The sequence below is a fragment of the Mytilus galloprovincialis genome, chromosome 12, assembly GCF_965363235.1.
Source record: "Mytilus galloprovincialis chromosome 12, xbMytGall1.hap1.1, whole genome shotgun sequence".
NCBI classification, from domain to species: domain Eukaryota; kingdom Metazoa; phylum Mollusca; class Bivalvia; order Mytilida; family Mytilidae; genus Mytilus; species Mytilus galloprovincialis.
The window spans coordinates 20454483-20474910 of NC_134849.1; the positions used below are offsets into that span (position 1 = coordinate 20454483).

The 20428-nt window shown below is 31.7% G+C and overlaps 1 protein-coding gene across 1 annotated transcript; it reads left to right on the plus strand.

The window, feature by feature from the left end:
- Nucleotides 1-6522: 6522 nt before the first annotated feature.
- On the plus strand, nucleotides 6523-17945 carry LOC143053526 (uncharacterized). The gene is made up of 3 exons (XM_076226318.1): nucleotides 6523-6704; nucleotides 9705-10044; nucleotides 14186-17945. The coding sequence occupies exons 2-3, from the start codon at nucleotides 9711-9713 to the stop codon at nucleotides 16147-16149; spliced, it is 2298 nt and encodes a 765-aa protein (XP_076082433.1). The 5' UTR covers nucleotides 6523-6704; nucleotides 9705-9710; the 3' UTR covers nucleotides 16150-17945.
- The last annotated feature ends 2483 nt before the right edge of the window (nucleotides 17946-20428 follow it).

Here is a 20428-nt window from a genome sequence, read left to right on the forward strand (position 1 = left end):
CATCAGGAACGCACAAACCAAATGATTTGAAAGACAACGTTACTGATTCATAAAGCCCCAAGTTTACAGAAAGTCCGAATCACATCTTTTATGATGTTGTCATATTTCGGACTATGCCACCTTCTTATGGATATACGTTTGCGGCGCACAGCAGCTGATGAAAGTATAGCATACATCGTCTACCCTAAGGACTTGCTTGGTCAAATTCATTTCGGGTATCACTTGATTGTAGCTGTTTCTCTTGAAAGTGGATCATTATTTTAACTGAACTTATAATAAACTAATTCTAAGCTACCAAACATTGTTAACACAAAGCTTTTGCCTGCATCACCGAATCTGAAAAGGATGTATAGTTAACGTTCGACACTCTGGTCCTTACAAAAGACCAATGATAGTAATCTTTTGTTAAACTTTCTTTTTTTTATGAAAGGGAAAGACTTTGTATTTGTTATGCATGATGATAATGTTCAGTTGTAATAAATAAACAATTGATTTAAATCAGACGGAAGCTTCCTGTTGGCCGACAGTTTGAGATTTTACTATACTCATTAAACATGATAAAATATTATTTCGTGGCTTTTATGAAGTAATTGATTAACCATTTGATCTGCAGCTTGAACACGCATTGTTATAGGGAGTAAAGTACTTCACATCCGGCGTTTCTCCACTTGTGAATGTGCCGATAGTTCATAATTTACAAATATCAGTTACCAAGAAAATAATAATTGGTAAAATTTTCAATACTTCTAGAAGGTTAATATTTAGTCTGCATTGTGATTATTTTAAAATTCTTTGCGAAGAAATAGAAATGATACAACATTCACTGCAAAAGGAACATTCTCCTAAGGGTGGTGTTGCTTTAAAGGGAATGATTGATTATTCTTCAGTGTGCATGTAACCTTTATCAATAGATACACATCCGATTTTGTCTTGCTATATTGTTGTTATAACGAAGAATGTTATTGAGTATACATGAACTAGAGGGAGAGTAGATTCATTAGCACAACTGACATGAGGACAGCCGTGAATCCCTCAATTGATGAAAATGTAATGTTTTCTTCAAAATGGTTCCAGTATTATTTTACGATAGAAAGAAAATTTAAGAAACTCTGTATACTGATCAACTAGTTTACATTTTAAGTCTCTAGTTGAACAAAACTATTTGAATTTTGAAAATCATTAGTGTTTTACATTTGTGGTGGCATGGTAAGAGGCAAATGTTATAAATGTGGAGTTAATCTTATATGGGTGTCAATATCAAATGATCGTACATCCTCTTATTTCAGATTGGTCAATATCTCTAATACATCCCAAAATGAGCAACACAGAAGTTGTGCGTAAAACAAAAAATATCGTTGTACTGATAATAGACATGTTTGGATTATTAACAAGGGACTGAACTTAATTATTTGTGATGATTTATAGGGTAGATGGCTATATAAAAGAGGGACGTAAGATACCAGAGGGACAGTCAAACTCATAAATCGAAACAAACTGACAATGCCTGGCTAAAAATTAAAGAAGACAAACAGACAAACAATAGAACACATGCCACAACATAGAAAACTAAAAAATAAGCAACACGAACCCCAACAAAAACTAGGGGTGATCTCAGATGCTCCGGAAAAGTAGGCAGATCCTGCTCCACACGTGTTGCTTATGTTATAACACATCCGGTAAATAATATTATTCGGTAGGTCACATTCATGAAAGGGAAGGGGATTGTAGTTGCGACGTAAGGAACATATCCGATATCATTTGTGAAACGGGTTTTCCGTAACGGTCAACCAAAACGTGATGGCGTCCGTAAAATTTACGAAGGGATGATTTCAACTTCACTATTTGGAACTCTTGGTTTAAAAGCTTCCTTGTGAGCAGCAACCCTCTACCAAGAACATCATGATAGGGAATGCAAGCATGGGAAGATCGTATCAATTGGGAGATATATACCCCGTATGCAGGTGCTGCTTGAATGTACTTTAAAAGATCCCGTCAGTATGATATTGTTCTATTATATGTCATTATGATATATTTCTATTATGAATTACAATATACGTTGAACCACAAACGTCAAAATCATTCAATCAAGTAGTGGAACTAGCTATTTGTGGATTTTTATAAATTCTATATATAACTTTTGGACTAGTTTAAATCTCGGTCTATTTCTGAAATTTATTCTTCCCTATTTTTGATTTTTTAACCCTGTATGCTAACATTGCCTATGTAAATTTTAAAATTGTTTGTATGCACATTGATCAACAAATCTATGTGACGTAAACAAAATATTCTGACGTCAGACACACACACCAATGAATGTGTTTGTAGATAGTAGATGTTTTTGTGTTCTGTCAAATTGTTTCTTTTAAAATTGTTATACGATGATGACTGATGTACCCATATTTTGACTAGTTAACGCATCAATGTAAATATAACGGAATTTGATGAGACTGTCATTAAAGTGAGAGGGTTAGCGCTATAAAACTAGGTTAAATCCACCATTTTCTACATTTGAAAATGCCTGTACCAAGTCAGGAATATGACAGTTCTTGTCCATTCGTTTTTGATGCGTTTTGTTATTTGATTTTGCCATGTGATTATGGACTTTCCGAATTGATTTTCCTCTTAGTTCAGTATTTTTGTGATTTTACTTTTTGGTACTTAGAAATAGAAAGTTCACAATTGCAAAGCTGAAATCATCTCCTTTGTCGTAAAGTTTTGTTTTCAACCGACCCTTATTGTCAATTTCTAGATGTAAGTCAAGATAAAAGGCCGATTTAACTGTATCTGTTGTATCCTTTATCTCCAGTTCGATGGAGTAGATGCGTTCAACATAGTCACCAAATTTTTAATTATTTAGTGAAAGAACGTCATCTATATAGCGGAAACTATATAATTATGGTGTAAAAACTATGTAGCTATTAAATGTATGCATAGAACTAAATACGCAATAATGTTATTGAGTGAAAAAAAGATTTACCCCAAGAATCGCATCACATAAGACTTATTTTGTGTTTGCTGAAATATAGAAAACGAATCTCACTTCGTACCGCAAAGTTTACAATATGAGCAGAGGAATTGAGGAAAAGGCGTCCACTACCTGTAACTAATACCGCATCTGTACCAAGATCGCAATAGGACTCGGCAGGGGTAGTATCATGCAAACATATCTTTAGTTTCATTTAAGAGAAGACTCACGAACGGTTAACGAGAAAGTTATGATGGTTCTAAGAGCGTAACTTTAATCCCCTTTTTGGAGTACTCTCTACAATTTCACAGCTATCTTAGTATACACTTACGATTGCGAGTAAATATAGTACTCTTATTTATCGACTATTTCTAATAAACTCATCATAGATACCAGGATTGCATTGTTATGTTTGCGCCAGACGCGTGTTTCGTCCTATCGACTTTTCCGAAGTCACTTCATTTGATTTTTGAGAGATTATAAGAATTCCAGGAAAACACGATATTAAAAGTCATCTGTGCGTTTGATAAAACGGTCGTAAAACATGCTTAAATTCTTATGTTGTACGTACTGTAACATCATTGTCCCAAGTTAGTGGAGGTTAGCGCCTTCAAACATGTTAACCCCAGCACAATCTATATATGATATTATATTTGCCTTTCCAAAGCTAGGTCAAAAGTCATAAGTTTAATATTGAGCATCGATTGTTAGCAAGTGTTTGTCGTTTGTTTGCAAATGTGGTTGACATGATTTTCGTTGATACATGTCTGTCAATTTTTGTTTTTCGTAAAATAATTGTTTTGTTCTAGATAAGGCTGTTATTTTTCTCACTTGCATATAATATATTTTATTCCTTTTATAGGCAACTATACAGTATGAGTTTTTCTCATTGTTGAAGCCCTAAAGGATTATAAAATATAATTGCTTACATCCATTTCATGTACACTTTGGTGGAATTAAGGATCGTGTTAAGATATCCCCGAACTTTTCACGCCTCACTTTTTTTGTATCAGAAATATCATTTTGAGTTTAATTCGCAGATAGGTCATGTAGGTTTTTTTTTCAAATGAGGCATTACCCCGATAGAGATAATAATGTATAATCTTACAAACAGAATCATCTTTATTTGAAAAATTTAGTTGTAATCTTTCTAACATAAAGTCGCCTGTAATAATAAAAAAAAACCATTTCGTTTTTGAATACTGCAGTATTCTTAAACAGTAAAGGTAATACTGATATTAAATATTGACTGCTGTTTTTCTCCGCCATTTTCTGTTGACATGTTGATGTGTGTTGTTCGTCATCTTATTATGTTTGATCTGTACGAATGCATTAATACAAAGGCTTAAAAGTACCAGTCATCCTGAGCACGAAAAAGTACTTTGGTTTAACAGATCACTTTTATCTAATTTTATTTGCACGATTCAATATTTAAAAATAGAAGCGTAACATTGTACTATTGCTATGAACATGATGAAATTTAAATAACAATTAACTTTTAAATACCTAAAAGACTAAATGGGTTGATTTCGATAACGAAAGTGGAAATTCCTGTTGGATTCGATCCATTATTTTTGTTTACAAAATACCAATTAATTTCTATTCCGTTATATATTTGGGTTTTCCCTTATCTATTTCTATCTTTAGTAAATTTCTTTTTTCACATGTTCTTTAACATGTTTATTAGAAACAGTCTCTCACACTAAAAATAAAGATTTATATGCACCGACCATGCAGTTTACATGTACATTGATAGATTGGGGCGACATGGAAATATATATTTTTTAAGATTTGTACGATGAAAATCGAAAAATTGTTAGATGCATGTCTTTTCAATAATTGTCTTACCTTAATGCAGCATATAATTAAACATTGTTTCCCTCTGTTAAAGTGGATACATGTTATTTGTTTTGACAAAATTTCGAAGTTACATATAACAAAATGGCGACCAAATAATTTTCAAACCGGTAGACGATGTTCGACACTTATTTTGCACATGCAAATAATTCAATAAGATTTAACTGTTTGTATTGCAATTAAATATGACACGTTAACTTATTGTAACTCGTATGATAATTAAGGATAAAGCTAGATTGTGGAGATATTAATTAATTAAAGTCATCAACGTGATCAAAGAAAACAAACATGGCAACGTGGCCTTATCACGATGTACGTTTTGATTAGACCTAATATATATATTAGTATTTTACGATTGTTTATGAAATCATTTTATTATAATATTCTATATTAACAAAAGGAAACCACGGATGGATGGTAACAAAGATGAAATATCTATATATTATATATTTTTTAAAATCATTACACGGGTAACCAGTACATTTTACATAATCCTAATTAAACCAGTCACATACAGAGTTATCGAACCTAATTATGACTGGAATAGTTGCATATGGTTAGTTATACTTAAGCACATATATATTCGAAAACAGTATTAAATACTTTTTGTAACATTTTTTGATTGTTTTTTGTAGATTGTTGAGGCAACCTTTTTAGTTTATTCAAAAAAGAGGACTTATTCCGAGATGTGGACTGTATTTACACAATTACAAACATTTGTAATTTGTTATCATTTGATAAACATGTATTGAAAGTATTTTATATTATATAAAAAAGAATGGTCATCGTGCCTGACAAGTTCTAAAACTAGTGTTTTAGTTATTTATATTATGAATGAGATAAGAAACAGATTGGGCCGAGGTATATAGAAATTATATAGTCTAGTACATAAATAATTTATGTTCGTTTGAACGAAGAGAATTTAGAAAATAATGTTCACTTATGTTTTTTCCCCGTTTTCTTCTGTTGACATGTGATGTTCGATGTCTGTCATTTTGGTGTATTCGATCTATATAAATTCATTAATAAAAGTTGTATACAATATTCTTCACAAAATGAACATAATTAATATCGTAAAACAATTAATTTTAAATTATAATATATTTCACTGCGTCATACTGATACGAAATTAAAATCAAGGTAAAACAAAAATACAAAACCCTAAGGTAACTTATTATTTCTTATTATTAAAGATTAGCTGGTATTATGCCTTCCGTCATTCTCTCTTTTCTTGCTTCTGTCCGGTATTTGTCGTCTTTTGCCGTTTTATATCGACTTCTCTTAAATTCTACTTATTTAAAGCGTACACCGTTTGAACAATTGAACAATATGATATAGTAAACATTACGACGACATACTGTTTTTGTTTTTCTATCTCCCAGTTTTTCTATCGAAATATGTAAATGTTATCATCATGATTATAAATGGACTGTTGTTTCTCTCTCCGTTTTTGTTGATGACATGTTGATCTTCGATGTTCGTCATCTTGGTGTGTTTGATGTTAAAAGAATGCATAAATACAAGACAAAACAGAGCGAGTCAGATTTATGACAAAAGCGTACTTTGTTTCAACAATTTATTTGTGAGTGCGGGTTTTTTTCCTTCTAAATTTATAAGTATGATTCAATATCTAAAAATAGTTTCGCAGTTTCATAGTTTATTAAAGAAAACTCAGCCGCAAAAGACTGCGTAACAGGAGCATATTAATAAGTGTTACATTGCAATAATGATATAAACTTTAAATTACAATTAATTTTTGAAAGCCTCAGGAAATGATTTGGTCAATTTCGATAACGAAACATGCGAAAGTGGACATTCCTGTTGGATTCGATGCAAGCGTCCATTTATTTTAAAATTTTATTAGGATTATATTGTAGCAAAGGTAAGTTTATTTTTTTTATTAAATATTCTTCACAAAATGGACTTAATTTATATCGTTAACAATTAGGTTTAAATTTTAATTTATTTCACTACTTCATCATGTTCATACTGAAACAAAAAAACAAAAACAAACCAAAACAACACATCCCTAGGTAACGTAAATAAGAGAGGTCTATAAAAACTTACAAAACCAAACGTTAGACTTTATGATCCAACAAAACGATTGAAAAAACATTGTAGTAATCCTGACTGCTTCAAATTTATATGATAATGTTGAAAAAATCAATCTTAAAATTTACAACTATAAGACTCTTGCAACAAAAAAGAGCATTTCTTTGTTTTTTTAATAATCATTTGTTATAATGGCATGCATGGTTAGAAGAAAAAAAATTCTAAACATAAATCTAAATCATAATATTAAATTGTATTTCATTATTCATTATGAACTGGTATTATTCCTTCCATCATTCTATCTTTTCTTGCTTCTGTCCGTTATAATTAATAAGTCAACTTTTGCCGTTTCATATCAACTTCTCCTAATTTTACTTATTCAAAGTGTACACCGATTAAACAATATAGTCAAAATTTTGACGACATAATGTTGTTTGTTTTTCTATCGCCTAGATTTGCTTTCTAAATATGTAAATGTCATTATAATGATCATATATTGACTATTGTTTCTCTTTCTATTCATTTCGCCATCGTAGTGTGTTTCATCTTAACGAGTGCATACATACAAGGCTAAACAGAACAAGTCTTCTTTAGGACAAAAGAGCACTTTGTTTCAACAATTTATTTTTTGAGTGTGGTTTTTTTCTTTCTATATTTATAAGTATGATTCAATATCTAAAAATAGAAATGTAACATAACAACCATGATATAAACTCTAAATCACAATTGACTTTTGAATGCCTCTCAATTTCGATAACGAAAGTGGAACTTCTTGTTGGATGCGATCCAAGCGTATATCTTTTAAATACCTGTAAGCTTATATTGTAGCAAAGGTAAGGTTAAATTTGATTAAATATTCTCCAAAAAATAAACATGATTTATATCTTTTCCCATTACATATCCACTTCTCTTAAATTTTCATTATTTAAAGCGACTCAATAATAAATAAATACACCGTTTAAACAGATTAGTTAACATAATGACGACATAATGTTGCTAGTTTTTCTATCGCCTAGTTTTCTACCTAAATATGTAAATGTTATCATCATGATTATATATGGGTTATTGTTTCTTTTTATCTTTCTTTCGTCATCTTGGTGTGTCTGATATTTAAAAAATGCATAAATACAAGGCTAAACAGAACGAGTCAGCTTTAAGACAAAAGATTACTTTGTATCAACAATCTATTTTTGGGTACTGGTTTTTCTTCTTTTAAATAAGTATAATTATAAGTATGATTCAATATCTATAAATAGAAGTATAACATAGCAATAATGATACCAAATTTAAATTACAATTAACTTGTGAATTCCCCAGGGAATAATTTTGATTACGTAAGTGGAAATTCCTGTTGGATGCGATCCAAGCGTCCATTTTTTAAACATGTTAAATACCAATAAGCTTATATGCAATTTGTAGCAAAGGTAAGGTTTATTTTATTAAATATATTTCACAAAATGGACATGATTTATAACGTAAACAATTACTTCTAACGTTTAATTTATAATACTGAAACGATATATAAAAAATGAATAACAAAAATAACGAACTCCCAAATAACTTAAAGATATTTATAAAAACTATCTAATCAAACGTTAGACTTTACCATGTTAACAATCCAACGTAAGAATTGTTATAATCCTGACCGCATCAGATTGATATGATAATGTTGCAGAAATCAATACTCACTACTGTAAGACTCTTGCAAAATGAAAGAGGGTTTTGTTTGTTTAAGTAATCATCATCTTATTCTTTACACAAAGTTTACACAGAACGAGCAAATTATAGATAATAGTATGACGAAATATTGTTATGTTTGTTTTTTCCATTATCAAGCTTTGTATCTAAGTATTTTTACAGCATTAGAAAATGTTTCAACACAATTCTTTGTTCAAATGGTTAAAACGCATTTTAAAAATATCAATAATATGGACTTTTTCTCTCTATGCTTGTCATTGTTAAGTAAAACTTTGTTTTTGTTAAAAGTTCTAAAAATAGATGTGTACTATAGCGATAAGAATAGAATACTTAAATAACAGCGACATTTTGAATACAAAAAAAAAAAAAATGACTTGGCTAATTTTAATATCGAAAGTGGAAATTCCTGTTTAATTTGATATAAGCGTTCATTTATTTATATCTATACAAGAGTTAAAAAGCTAGGGTAAGTTCTTTGAATACATTTATGTTTTAGATATTTCTGAAATTTTACTTTAACAGATATAGTAAAGTTTTCAAAAAGTATACACATCATATACATGTATATACAAAGTAAAAACTCAAAACGGAAAGTCCCTTATCAAATGGCAAAACCAACATCTCAAACACAGCAAAAAAATGGACAACAACTGTCATATTCCTGACATGGTAAAGTCATTTCATTATTTTAATAATGGTGGATTAAACCTGGTTTTTGATAAACCTGTCTTGTGTATGACAGCAATGTGTGAAGAAAACAGACACATAATCGGTGAACATGTAAAAATAGGGGTACAGCAGTAAACATGGGGTTACACACTTAAACAGGATGAAAAGCAAATGTGCCAACAAAGATAAGTAAAGAAGACAAAATGTATAAAGACAAAGCAGTTTAGCAAAATGAAACACTAATCTACAAAATCATCTCATCTCAAAATAATGCAATGGCAAGATGTAAAAGCAACTAGCCAAGCAAAAAGGATATTTCCAAAAACGGAACACAGTCCAGGTTAAGAGTTAACAAAGACAAATAAAAGAACACTAAAAAATCGTATTACATTTTGTACTTCATTATTAAGGTAGATTTAAGACATTCCGTGTACGCACAATAAATTCAATTTATAACTTACAGGCAAGAATGAATCGGATCTCGAGAAAGGATAAAAAGGATAAAAAGGATAACGATCAAAATGGATTAAGGAAAATAACGTACTGGGAAAAATACGGGGTCAAACGTTTTCCTTACCGAGGAAGGCGCAGATACTCACCATGTGTTTACCAATCAGAAGACGGAGGGATCGTTATCTCAAACGACGTTTTCGGGCTAACAATCAGACAATTTGAACGAATGTTTCAAGCGTGTTTAGACAGACGGAAAGCACAAGAACAGTATATACTAAATCTAAGATATCCTGACAAATTGGCAAATGAATATCTGGAATACTTAGATAACAGAAGATATTTGAATGAAGGTAATTGCATTGTTATATTTGTAACTCAATAAACGATGTAATACAAATGGAGAAACTGTCTAAAACGGGAAAAAAGGGACTTGACTTTGAATCGAAAACCAAATACAGATAGTTGATACTCTAAACTAATTACTGAAAAAAACGTGACAAAGGGGCAATCAAGGTTCAAACATAATACAGTTTCATCTTTATTTATCTCTTAAATCTACTCTGTAAGAGACCCTTTGGACACAAAACATTGTCAGTTGGTGCATACGTATTTAGGGGTAAAGTGCTTGCTTTGAATTTTGTAGTTTCCTGTCAAAACGCTCTTTTCCTTTCTATACTTTCCGAAATCGTTTGCCAAATTTCTGCCTTCTGGACTTAACTGAGCAGTGTGTGAGATTTATTTTTGGCAACTTAGGTAAATTGAGTCATCCTGATTTCAGGTAAAGGGTTGTATGAAAGTCTGTGAGAATAATAATATTGTAACAAACCTAGGGTTACTATAAACTGTTTAACCATCATTCAGGAGTAGTGAAGTCGACGACAGTGTGAAGAAACAGATTTGTAATAAACATAACAATGATATTTATTTCAACAGTATTTTGACTTCTTCTTTCAATATAATAAACATCAAATACACATTCATCATTCAACAGATAAAGCAATAAATCGGGTGGTCAATATAAAAGGTAGTTGACGGTTCAAGAGATTGATTCAGAATGACATGTTTGTCTACAGGCTCCTATTTATGTCTTTTGGCACTTACTATGTCGTAAGAGTAAACATCTAATCGTCCAATCAAAAGCAACGTCTCATACGTCTTTTGGCTAGTAACGTTTAGAAAGACACACAGATTTCGTTATTCTTAGATAAAAAATATTATTAAGTTGTCCTCACTTTGTCCTTCTTGTCCGAATTATGTTTAAAAGCGTATGAAACTAAAAGGACATTTCTACATAAACGGACAGTAAATTCCTTTCTCGATACGGCGTATGAACTTGGGGGTAATTTACATAACCTTACGCATAAGATATAATGCTTAAATGAGATCAATGAAAACCCTGTTCTATCATAAATAAAGACAATGTTAATGAAAAGGGAGGCACAAACATAATAAATACGCAATTTACCTGCATTGATAAAGTGTTAACTTAAACAAATAATAATATGAGCTCGTAAAGTGAAAGTACAAAACGGTGTCATGGCAGATGTAAACAAGTTGAATCGCACGACGATATTTGTCAAAATATGACGGGATAATCAAAGTATTTTATAGGTAAACATTACCAAGATATACATATAAAACTGGCCCTTATCGCTTGCAAAGTACAAATAGTTTAAATCAGGAGTATGAAAGTCAATGCATTTATCAGTGTTTGTGCACTCTCCAGAAGTTGACCACCCGGCAATATTCAAATAAATGTATGTAATATACAATAAATAATACGTTAAATAATAACAATTATCAGCCCAGATTTGTCACAATATGCTGACCAGGTAACTGACTGCTTCAAGCCTTCGTTAACTGTATTGAAGAGATTACGCAGTGGCGGATCCAGAAATTTTCATAAGTGGGGGCCCACTGAAGGCCTAAGAGGGGGGCCGCTCCGGTCACGCTTCTTTGAATCCCTATATAATCAACCAACATTTTCAGAGAAAAGATAGGGGCGGACCATCTGCTCACCCTTAATCCGCCTCTGAGTTCCAAGAATATTGTAACAAAGTTTTGGTTAGACCTTTCAAATGATTGGAAGCATAAAGGTTTGCAACAACCACATTCAGCAATGTTTGCATCTTTACTGATTGTGTTGAATTTGACATTTGTATGGTCGATTTGAAGTGCTTTAGCTCTGATACCTTCTTGGTCGTTTGTTGCTTTCAAAGAATTAAGCATTATCTTGACTTTCGATACATGACTTTATAAGTATCTATTTCAGTCCTTAATTTAATCCACTGCTTCTGAAATTGATTTTTACTGTGGTCTGTTCTTTTAATGAACAAATGAATTAAACAATAACTTTAAAACGTGAAATATTTAATTCAAAGGGTTTCGCAGTCAGTTAATACAACACCATGTTTCTTCGCGGCTAAATATTGCGTTTTTTTCTTCTTCAAAAGTTTCTCTACTTGAGCTTACAACCCTGTTAAATAGTTCATCACAAGGGAAAAAACATGTAAATGTCACATGATTCGATTGATCGAGATCAAAAATTTACATTAACAATATTTTGTAATTAACATGATTAACACATGGACAAAGCGGTTGTGATTGTCCTGGATATATAGTATTTGGGCTTTTTCCTTTCATAAGCACACCATTAGACAACTATTGAACATAATAAATCATTTAATGTCAGTTCTTGCAATCAACAACATATTATCAGATGCCTTTGTGATTGTACTATTGGTGTCGTTAATTCTTTAGATATGTCGATATTGCGACTTATCAAGGTTGCTTTCATGTTACATGACAGGGCTTCCAATGCATGTCGCTATTGTTCAACAATTTCTAATGTTTGTATTCCTACCAACAATCTACGAGTTGACCTGTTTTCACCTTTGAGGTTTTATCTGCGTACTTTCCTGAGGTTAATATAAATATAAACAGAAATGGCATCATTGTGATTGCAGATAAATAATGAAGTTTTAATAGCAACTAAGCATCTTGCATTGAGGTATCATAATCTAAAGCAAAGATAGTATTATTTATTGTTGTTGCAACGTCAATATGGAGTTTGAACAGGCCTGTTTTGTTCGAATCGCATAATGTGTATCTCGCGGGGACTATGGTGTGCACAATTTATTTTCAATTTCTACTATTACATTATCACTTGTCAAATACAAAATACAAACAACATTTATCCGGTCTTTATTTGTGACACTATCCCGTTGTAGAAGTCGCTGTAGGTGCTCATTGTTTTCTCTAAGGGTGCGTAGCATTGGTTACATAGACATATTATTATCAAGCAATAATTTTTGATTCTCATCAAACTGGTAGCCAAGCTTAATTGCTGTGTTGTCGTTTTTTACAGCAACCGGATATACTTTGATTTTTTTCTGTCTTCACAAGTGATGTAACAGCTTCCAGGGCCAGGTGATAATTCTATAAAGCTTTTATTTTAGGTTTTTAAGAACCTCTTTTTCGTGTCCCAAACCACATTGAACCTTTAAAATAATGACCGTCTTTTCGCCGCTTAAGTAACCAACAGAATTTTTGAGATATTTATATAAAATACCAGACTTTTGTAAAAAAAAAATGCGTTTTATGAGGGTACTTAGTCGATTGCAGGCATTATCATCCTTTTCTATTGAAATTGGAAATCTACCGTATATAGATTTCTGTTTTATGCTAAAACATATGTATTTTCATGATCATTCTAAAACATGTAGGCAATTATCAACAAATCATATCTTAAAAAATAGCACGGTGACACATCTTTTTTATTATATTTTTGAAAAGAGCATGGCAAAGTATAAGACAATTCTATCTCGGAAAACAGTTATGCGGAATAACAAATGATATCGACTCAATATATGTATCTAATCCCTCTCAATATGATTACCGGAAACGCTCTTTCGTCATCTCAACTTAAAAAGAATCATTTTGAGGTCTCAGATCTCAAAATAAAATAGCCGGTGGTGTATACATAGCAGATAGCCTTCACTCTTTCGAACAACCTGTTCTTTAATCTAGCAAATGTTCTCACACTCTAGCGAATGTCCTCAAACTCTAGCAAATGTCCTCACACTCTAGCAAATGTCCTCAAACTCTATATAATGTCCTAACAGTCTAGCGAATGGCCTCAAACTCTAGAGAATGTCCTAACAGTCTAGCGAATGTCCTCAAACTCTAGCAAATGTCCTAACAGTCTAGCGAATGTCCTTAAACTCTAGTAAATGTCCTCACACCCTAGCGAATGTCCCCAAACTCTAGAGAATGTTCTTATAATCTAGCAAATGTCCTCAGTGTGTGTTTGTTTTCTTCTATAATCGTAATCCATTTTCGAGATTTGAACATCGATAAACGACTGTTGCTTTCATACAAATCACGACACTAGGCGCCCATTGGTACGAATTGGGCACAGTATTTGTAATTGAATCACAAAAATTCATCATGGTTTTCAAATAAATCATTGAATAAATATATATTTTATAGATTACTTGTCATGGAGTGGAACTAATTTGAAGGACAAATTCCTATACGAGCACTTAGTAGAGACAGTTGGAACTGAAGAAGACATGCGTAAAAGACAGCAACTATTTATCATACAAGACGTGATAGAAAATACTGATTCAAAATGTACACAAATATCCAGTGGCAGTTTAGCAGAAGGACTCGATTTACAAGGTAGTGACCTGGATCTCATGTTGGTCTTCAACAACGTAGACGTAGACGTAATACAGGATTTAAGGAATATGAGACACCCAGTGCAACGTACAACATTGTTAATGGAGACAGATACTGATCATCCTGGATTTAGAAGACTCCGATTGATAGCAGGAGCGAATAGGGAAAATGATCTTTTAACATATGAATACTTTGAAAGTACTAGTAAAGGTTTATGTTTATCAGTGAACAAATTTGTTGGTAATATAAAAAAGTCTACGAAACAGCAGCATCTATCAACACACGGCCCGTGTGTATCAGATCAACAAGGGACCATTGATATTGCATACTGCCTTAGAAGCAAATATTTACCGTACAGTATAATATCATGGGCATTGCGTTATCGACAACAATGGCCACCTAATTCTACAATTGACAAAATTAAACAATACGGATGTTTACTAGTACCCATTGGACCAAGAACTATCCCAGACTGTAATATATTATGGAGATTATCTTTCTCTGTAGCAGAAAAACAACTTGTTCATTCGTTTAATTTCACTCAGCTGTTATGTTACTGTCTCCTCAAATTAACGTTAAAACTAATTATTAACACAAACAAACATGTCGACGGTTTATTGTGTTCTTACTTTCTGAAGACGGCTTTATTCTGGGTCTCAGAGGAGGTAGATATTGACACGTTTCAAATATCGAAATTATTTGTTTGTTTTTCTCACTGTCTAAATAAATTGATATCATGGGTAAAGAAGTGTTATTGTCCGAATTATTTTATACCTGAACACAACATGTTCCTAGGAAAAGTCAATTCAGATAATAATACAATACTGCTAATTGTTTTGTATGGCATAAAATGCGATGGAATTGACGGATTAACAAAACATTTATTTCCGAACGACAATGGAAGTTTATTAGGATCAAATAGTGATTTTTCGTTAATTAAGTTAGACTTTCTCTTTTACAGAATATGTTTCATGAGTAATATGTTAGACATATCACAATGTTTAAAGACACTCATGTGTATTGAATCTTTAATCAAGTCCAAATATGCTACATTTATTATTGAAGTATGTAACCATTATCACGCTGTCATAAGTCAATTTGCAGCACAATTACTACCACCACCTACAATAACGAGTGAAACTTACAACATACACAAACATTATCATAGACTTTTAATAGACGGTACAAAGGCAGATGCTGTTTCGGGTTGGTTGTTATACGCCTCGTTTTATTATGTAACAGGACAGTATAATGTAACACTCAGAATAACGGAATATGTTTTGTCAAGATGTTCATCTGGTATGTTGTTCATTGGATGTTCAACCTACAGTGAAGATGATAAACTTGATTATAGAAATAAGGTACATTCTAAAATGACACTGAATGAAAAGATGCGAACAGCTACTATAGGTTATGTTCGTTACTTACGGAACTCATCATTAATACCAAGGGAACTACAGCTGGAAGTGAATGAAGGGCACATGTTAATAACACCGACTGTTATGTCTCACTGTCTTATATTTCTATGTTATCATCATCTTGGAAACATATCAAACAGGCAACAAGCTTTAAATGATTTATACTTAACAATAAAAAATAGGAATTTTATTTGTTCAGATACGTTATCTAATTCATTAACAATTCTTGGAGTATGCTTTGAGATATCCGGTGACAAGGATACTGCCTTTCAGTGTTATGATTATGCTTTACAATGTAATGATGTAACATGTTCCTCTGCAGCAGCGAGAAAATCCAAACTTTTAGAAATTTAATATAGTTTGTCAGTTTCAACAGTAATTGTAGCATGCTATTTCATATTAGTAAATAAAGGTACTGGTAATTCTAGATAATTGGTTTATTCCGATTGATTTACAATTCCGACTCTTACGGTGATTGAAGGCATTTTAATACACACTCTGCACTCATCATTTTTTAATAAAAGTAGTATAACTGAAGGTCGTAAACAGAAACAGGAATTTAGAGCGAAGTGTACGGAATTAATAACCCAATAGATCTTTTTTTATATTTTACATTTGGATTCTATTTGTAAAAGGTCATCAGAAAAAAAGTTAAAAAAGGGGGCAATCGTTTTTCATTTTGGTTAAATTAACAGCCGATATGCAAGACCTACGAAGGATATTTTTGGAAAATCATAATAAAGGCAGATATTTCACTTTATTATGATTTTCGTTATTCCAAAGAATTGTTTCGAGAAAAGGTTAATGCTGTTATCAAATGAACTTTCGAATCCATTGGTGCAAACACTGTCCTTCGCAACCGCGCAAGTGTTCAAGCTATACCATCTGAAAGTTTTATTATTAACAGAAAATTCCAAAATATAAAATGATGTTATTGATGTATATTGTAACGTCACCATAAGCTCTCTAAAACGTTGAAATACTGTATAGTGTTGTAACACAAATCGTGAGTGGGTGTAACCAATGTTCCTGCGAAATGGAATTTTATTAAGTGTAATCAATTGATACGCAAAATAAACGGACTTATTATTAAAAAAAATTCTGCTGTCTTTAAGAATGTATTGAAAATACAAACACTGCAAGTGAAATGAAAGTTACTGTATGTACTGTTACTCTATTTGTTCCATATTAAACAGGGTTCCAAATCATTTTTTAAATGTTTTCACTGTTAAAAATATCAGGGAGTTTGAATTGGTTAGAGAAGCACGGTGTTGACAATGATTTTATAAAAATTAAAAACTCGGTTAAAATATTTGGATCGAGTTTTTATGTCTTGTTTTAAAAAAACAACAACATTCTGTGTGTTTGTACATTAAATCCTCACCATTTCCAGCGCTATTTAAAGTATAAAACCCATTACATTTGTCGGATATACGCATTGCACGACACTGCAGTTAAAAACAAATAATTGTTAAATATCCCCTTGTTCGACTCTCAAACAAAAGTAATATTACATATGCATGTTTTCTTGAGATTTTTATTGTTTTAATAAGGTAAAAGAAGATGGAAGGTTCAACAAAAAAAACGAAAATTGAAAACGCGGTATTGGAAAAACGCGTACGTGCAAAATTGGTGTATTTTAATTTTGTGTTTGAACTGTAACCGATTCCCTTTTGCTAAAATATTTAGTTTAGTATATATTGTCAACTGCCCTATATAGTACAACAATAATATATATAGGTTTATTCCTGTGTGTTAAATAAAGGCAACAGTAGTATACGGCAGTTCAAAATTAGTATATCGATTGAGAAAAAAACAAATCCGGGTTACATACTAAAACTGGCAGAACTTAAGTGTTATCTATTGAAAAAAAAAATATTGATTAAACAGACTAATGAATTGTTATTACATTTATTTTGCAGACATCTGTTTTTCTCCAATAACGGTTTTTTTTCTATTTAAAACTCTGCAACAGGTATGCATTTCTGATGGATTTAAACTATTGTCTGTCATATTCTATATAGGTATGTTCCAAATATGATTAATATACGTAATAATATGCCACTTTGATAACGATGCATTATTATATATTTTTTCTGCGTGTATATGTGTCTACTTTGTATTTGAAATATCTTCAATAAATGACATTTTGGACATTTTATTTTGTGTATATATATCCGATGAGATTATTGCTATTGTATTAAGAGTTCTTAAAAACAATTATGGGTCACGGGCCTTATTTTCTGTACAACAGATGAATTATATTTATTGTATATCGAATGAAATATTTTTTTAAACAAAAAAATATTTTTTGCTACATGACAAGAACGGACACTCAGACAAACACCTGATCAACCTTTACTGTGGCAGATAGTTGTCTTACTTGTAAGCATACCACATCGCCTTGTTTATATTGAATTACTTATACAACAATTTATTTGCATTATATACAGACACACTATAAATGTCCCTTTACACAAGGTAAACTCATTTAGACCTATATCATTACATTATGAGCTTAGTCTCCTTGTTAATTACGAAGCAAGGTTGTCGGCTCTTTAAACTGTTGCTGAGTTTATAACGACTTAATGAGATTCAGTCCTTGAATTGATGTAAATTGCATACAACAGTTTATTTTATCAAATCACTTATTTATTTGATTTGAACAAGTTTGATATGACTGGTCAATTGTTTAGATATTTTTGTTCTTTAAACTAAGATATAAGAAGATGTGGTGTGAGTGCCAATGAGGCAACTCTCCATCCAAATAACATCTTTTTTTATCTTATTAGACAGAACCATGGTGTTCATTGCGATTTGTTTTAAATCGTTCTCAAGCGTTTTGCATTTGCAGGAATCAGCATCGTTTTTTTTAATTTATTGCATTAGATGTATGTTTCATTATAAAACGTTATTCTGATTTCATTTCACAATAAAATCTATCATTCATCATGACAAGAGGTAAATCAAATAAAAACTTCATAAAAATCATGTGTCCATGATCATAGCTAAACAATGTAATTATAATATGAAGGTGGCTCGGGACTATTCGACTGCGCGTAATATCATTGTAGTTATGTGACTAATACAATATTTTCGTTATCATCCGTATTTGTTGAAGGGTCAAAATGACATTTTACCCATTTTCACCATTTTCCCGCCAAATATTTTTTTTCCTTATCGGTGACCTATGTTTTTTATTGGCTCATTCTTTGAAGCTTTATTCCAGCTTTTCATATTACATTTATGGACCAATTGTCATATATTTTTTATATTCCGATAAAAATATTTCAACACCTCTATTTTCCCTATCATTTCATTCAAAAATGGTCCCTTTTACATACCTGTTTAAAAGTAAAATCTTTTGCTTAAATGGTCCGTGACCCTCTATTTTTTTCAACCAATTTGATTCATTTTCTTTAAAGAATAAAATAACCAAAAATACGGCACTTCTGATAGAAATTTCGAATAGTCCTGAGCCACCTCAAATTTGAGAAAGGAAATGGTGAATGTATCAAAGCGACAACCACCCGACCATAGAGCAGACAACAGCAGAAGGCCACGAATGGGTCTTTAATGTAAAGAGAATTCCCGCACCCATAGGTTTCCTTCAGCTGGCCCCTGAAAATATGCATACCAGTACAGTGATAATGGACGCCATACGAAACTCCAAATTATACACAAAAAACTAAAATTAAAAATCATTCAAGACTAACAAAGGCAAGAGGCTCCTGACTTGGGACAGGCGCAAAATTGCGGCTGAGTCAAACATGTTTATGAGATCTCAACCCTCTCCCATACCTTTAGCAAATGTATAAAAGTAAACGCAAAACGATACGTGCATTAAAATTCAGTTCAAGATTAGTCCGAGTCCGATGTCAAAAGATGTAACAAAAGAAAATAAATAAAATGACAATAATGCTTAAATAACAAAAGACTACTAGCAGTTAACTGACATGCCAGCTTCAGACCTCAATCTAACTGATTGAAAGTGCACATGTATGTCTTCATCATATGAATATCAGGCACAATCCCTCCCGTTTGGGGTTTAGTATCATACTATCATTAAATATATGAGAAGAACATAACCCGTGTCATGCCAACAACAGTTTTTTTGTAGAAATAAATGTGTTTAGGTTCGATGCAAAGACCCTATAAGTGAATCCATATTAAAGCCAAAATATGCAATCTGTAATGATCGGACAACAGTATCATTACTATAAACCTTTTTAATAAGTCTATTTAAAGGTTTTGTTAGTTTCTGAGGAGAATACTGACATTTTTGTGCTCTGTAAAGAATATTTCCATAAAAAAATGGATGTGAAATACCTGAACGTATACGATGTCTGCATGTTGAGTTATATTTACGAATTATTTCCTTATACAAATGATAAAATTTAGTAAATGTTTTAACCAGTTTGTGATATCGAAAACCCTGGTGTAATAATTTTTCAGAAATACATAAATTTCTCTCGTTAAAATCTAATATGTTGTTACAAATGTACATACACGAGCGAATCGTACAAGTTGAAATATATAAACACCATAAGATGGTGACAAGGGAACGTCACCATCTAAATATGAATAATTAACAAAAGAAAATGTAAACTCATCTCTTTTATCCTAAATTTTT

Coding starts and splice junctions, on each gene's coding strand:
- LOC143053526 (XM_076226318.1), top strand. CDS start 9,711: ATGAATCGGATCTCGAGAAAGGATAAAAAGGATAAAAAGGATAACGAT. Junction 10,045..14,185: donor CAGAAGATATTTGAATGAAG/GTAATTGCATTG, acceptor TATATTTTATAG/ATTACTTGTCATGGAGTGGA.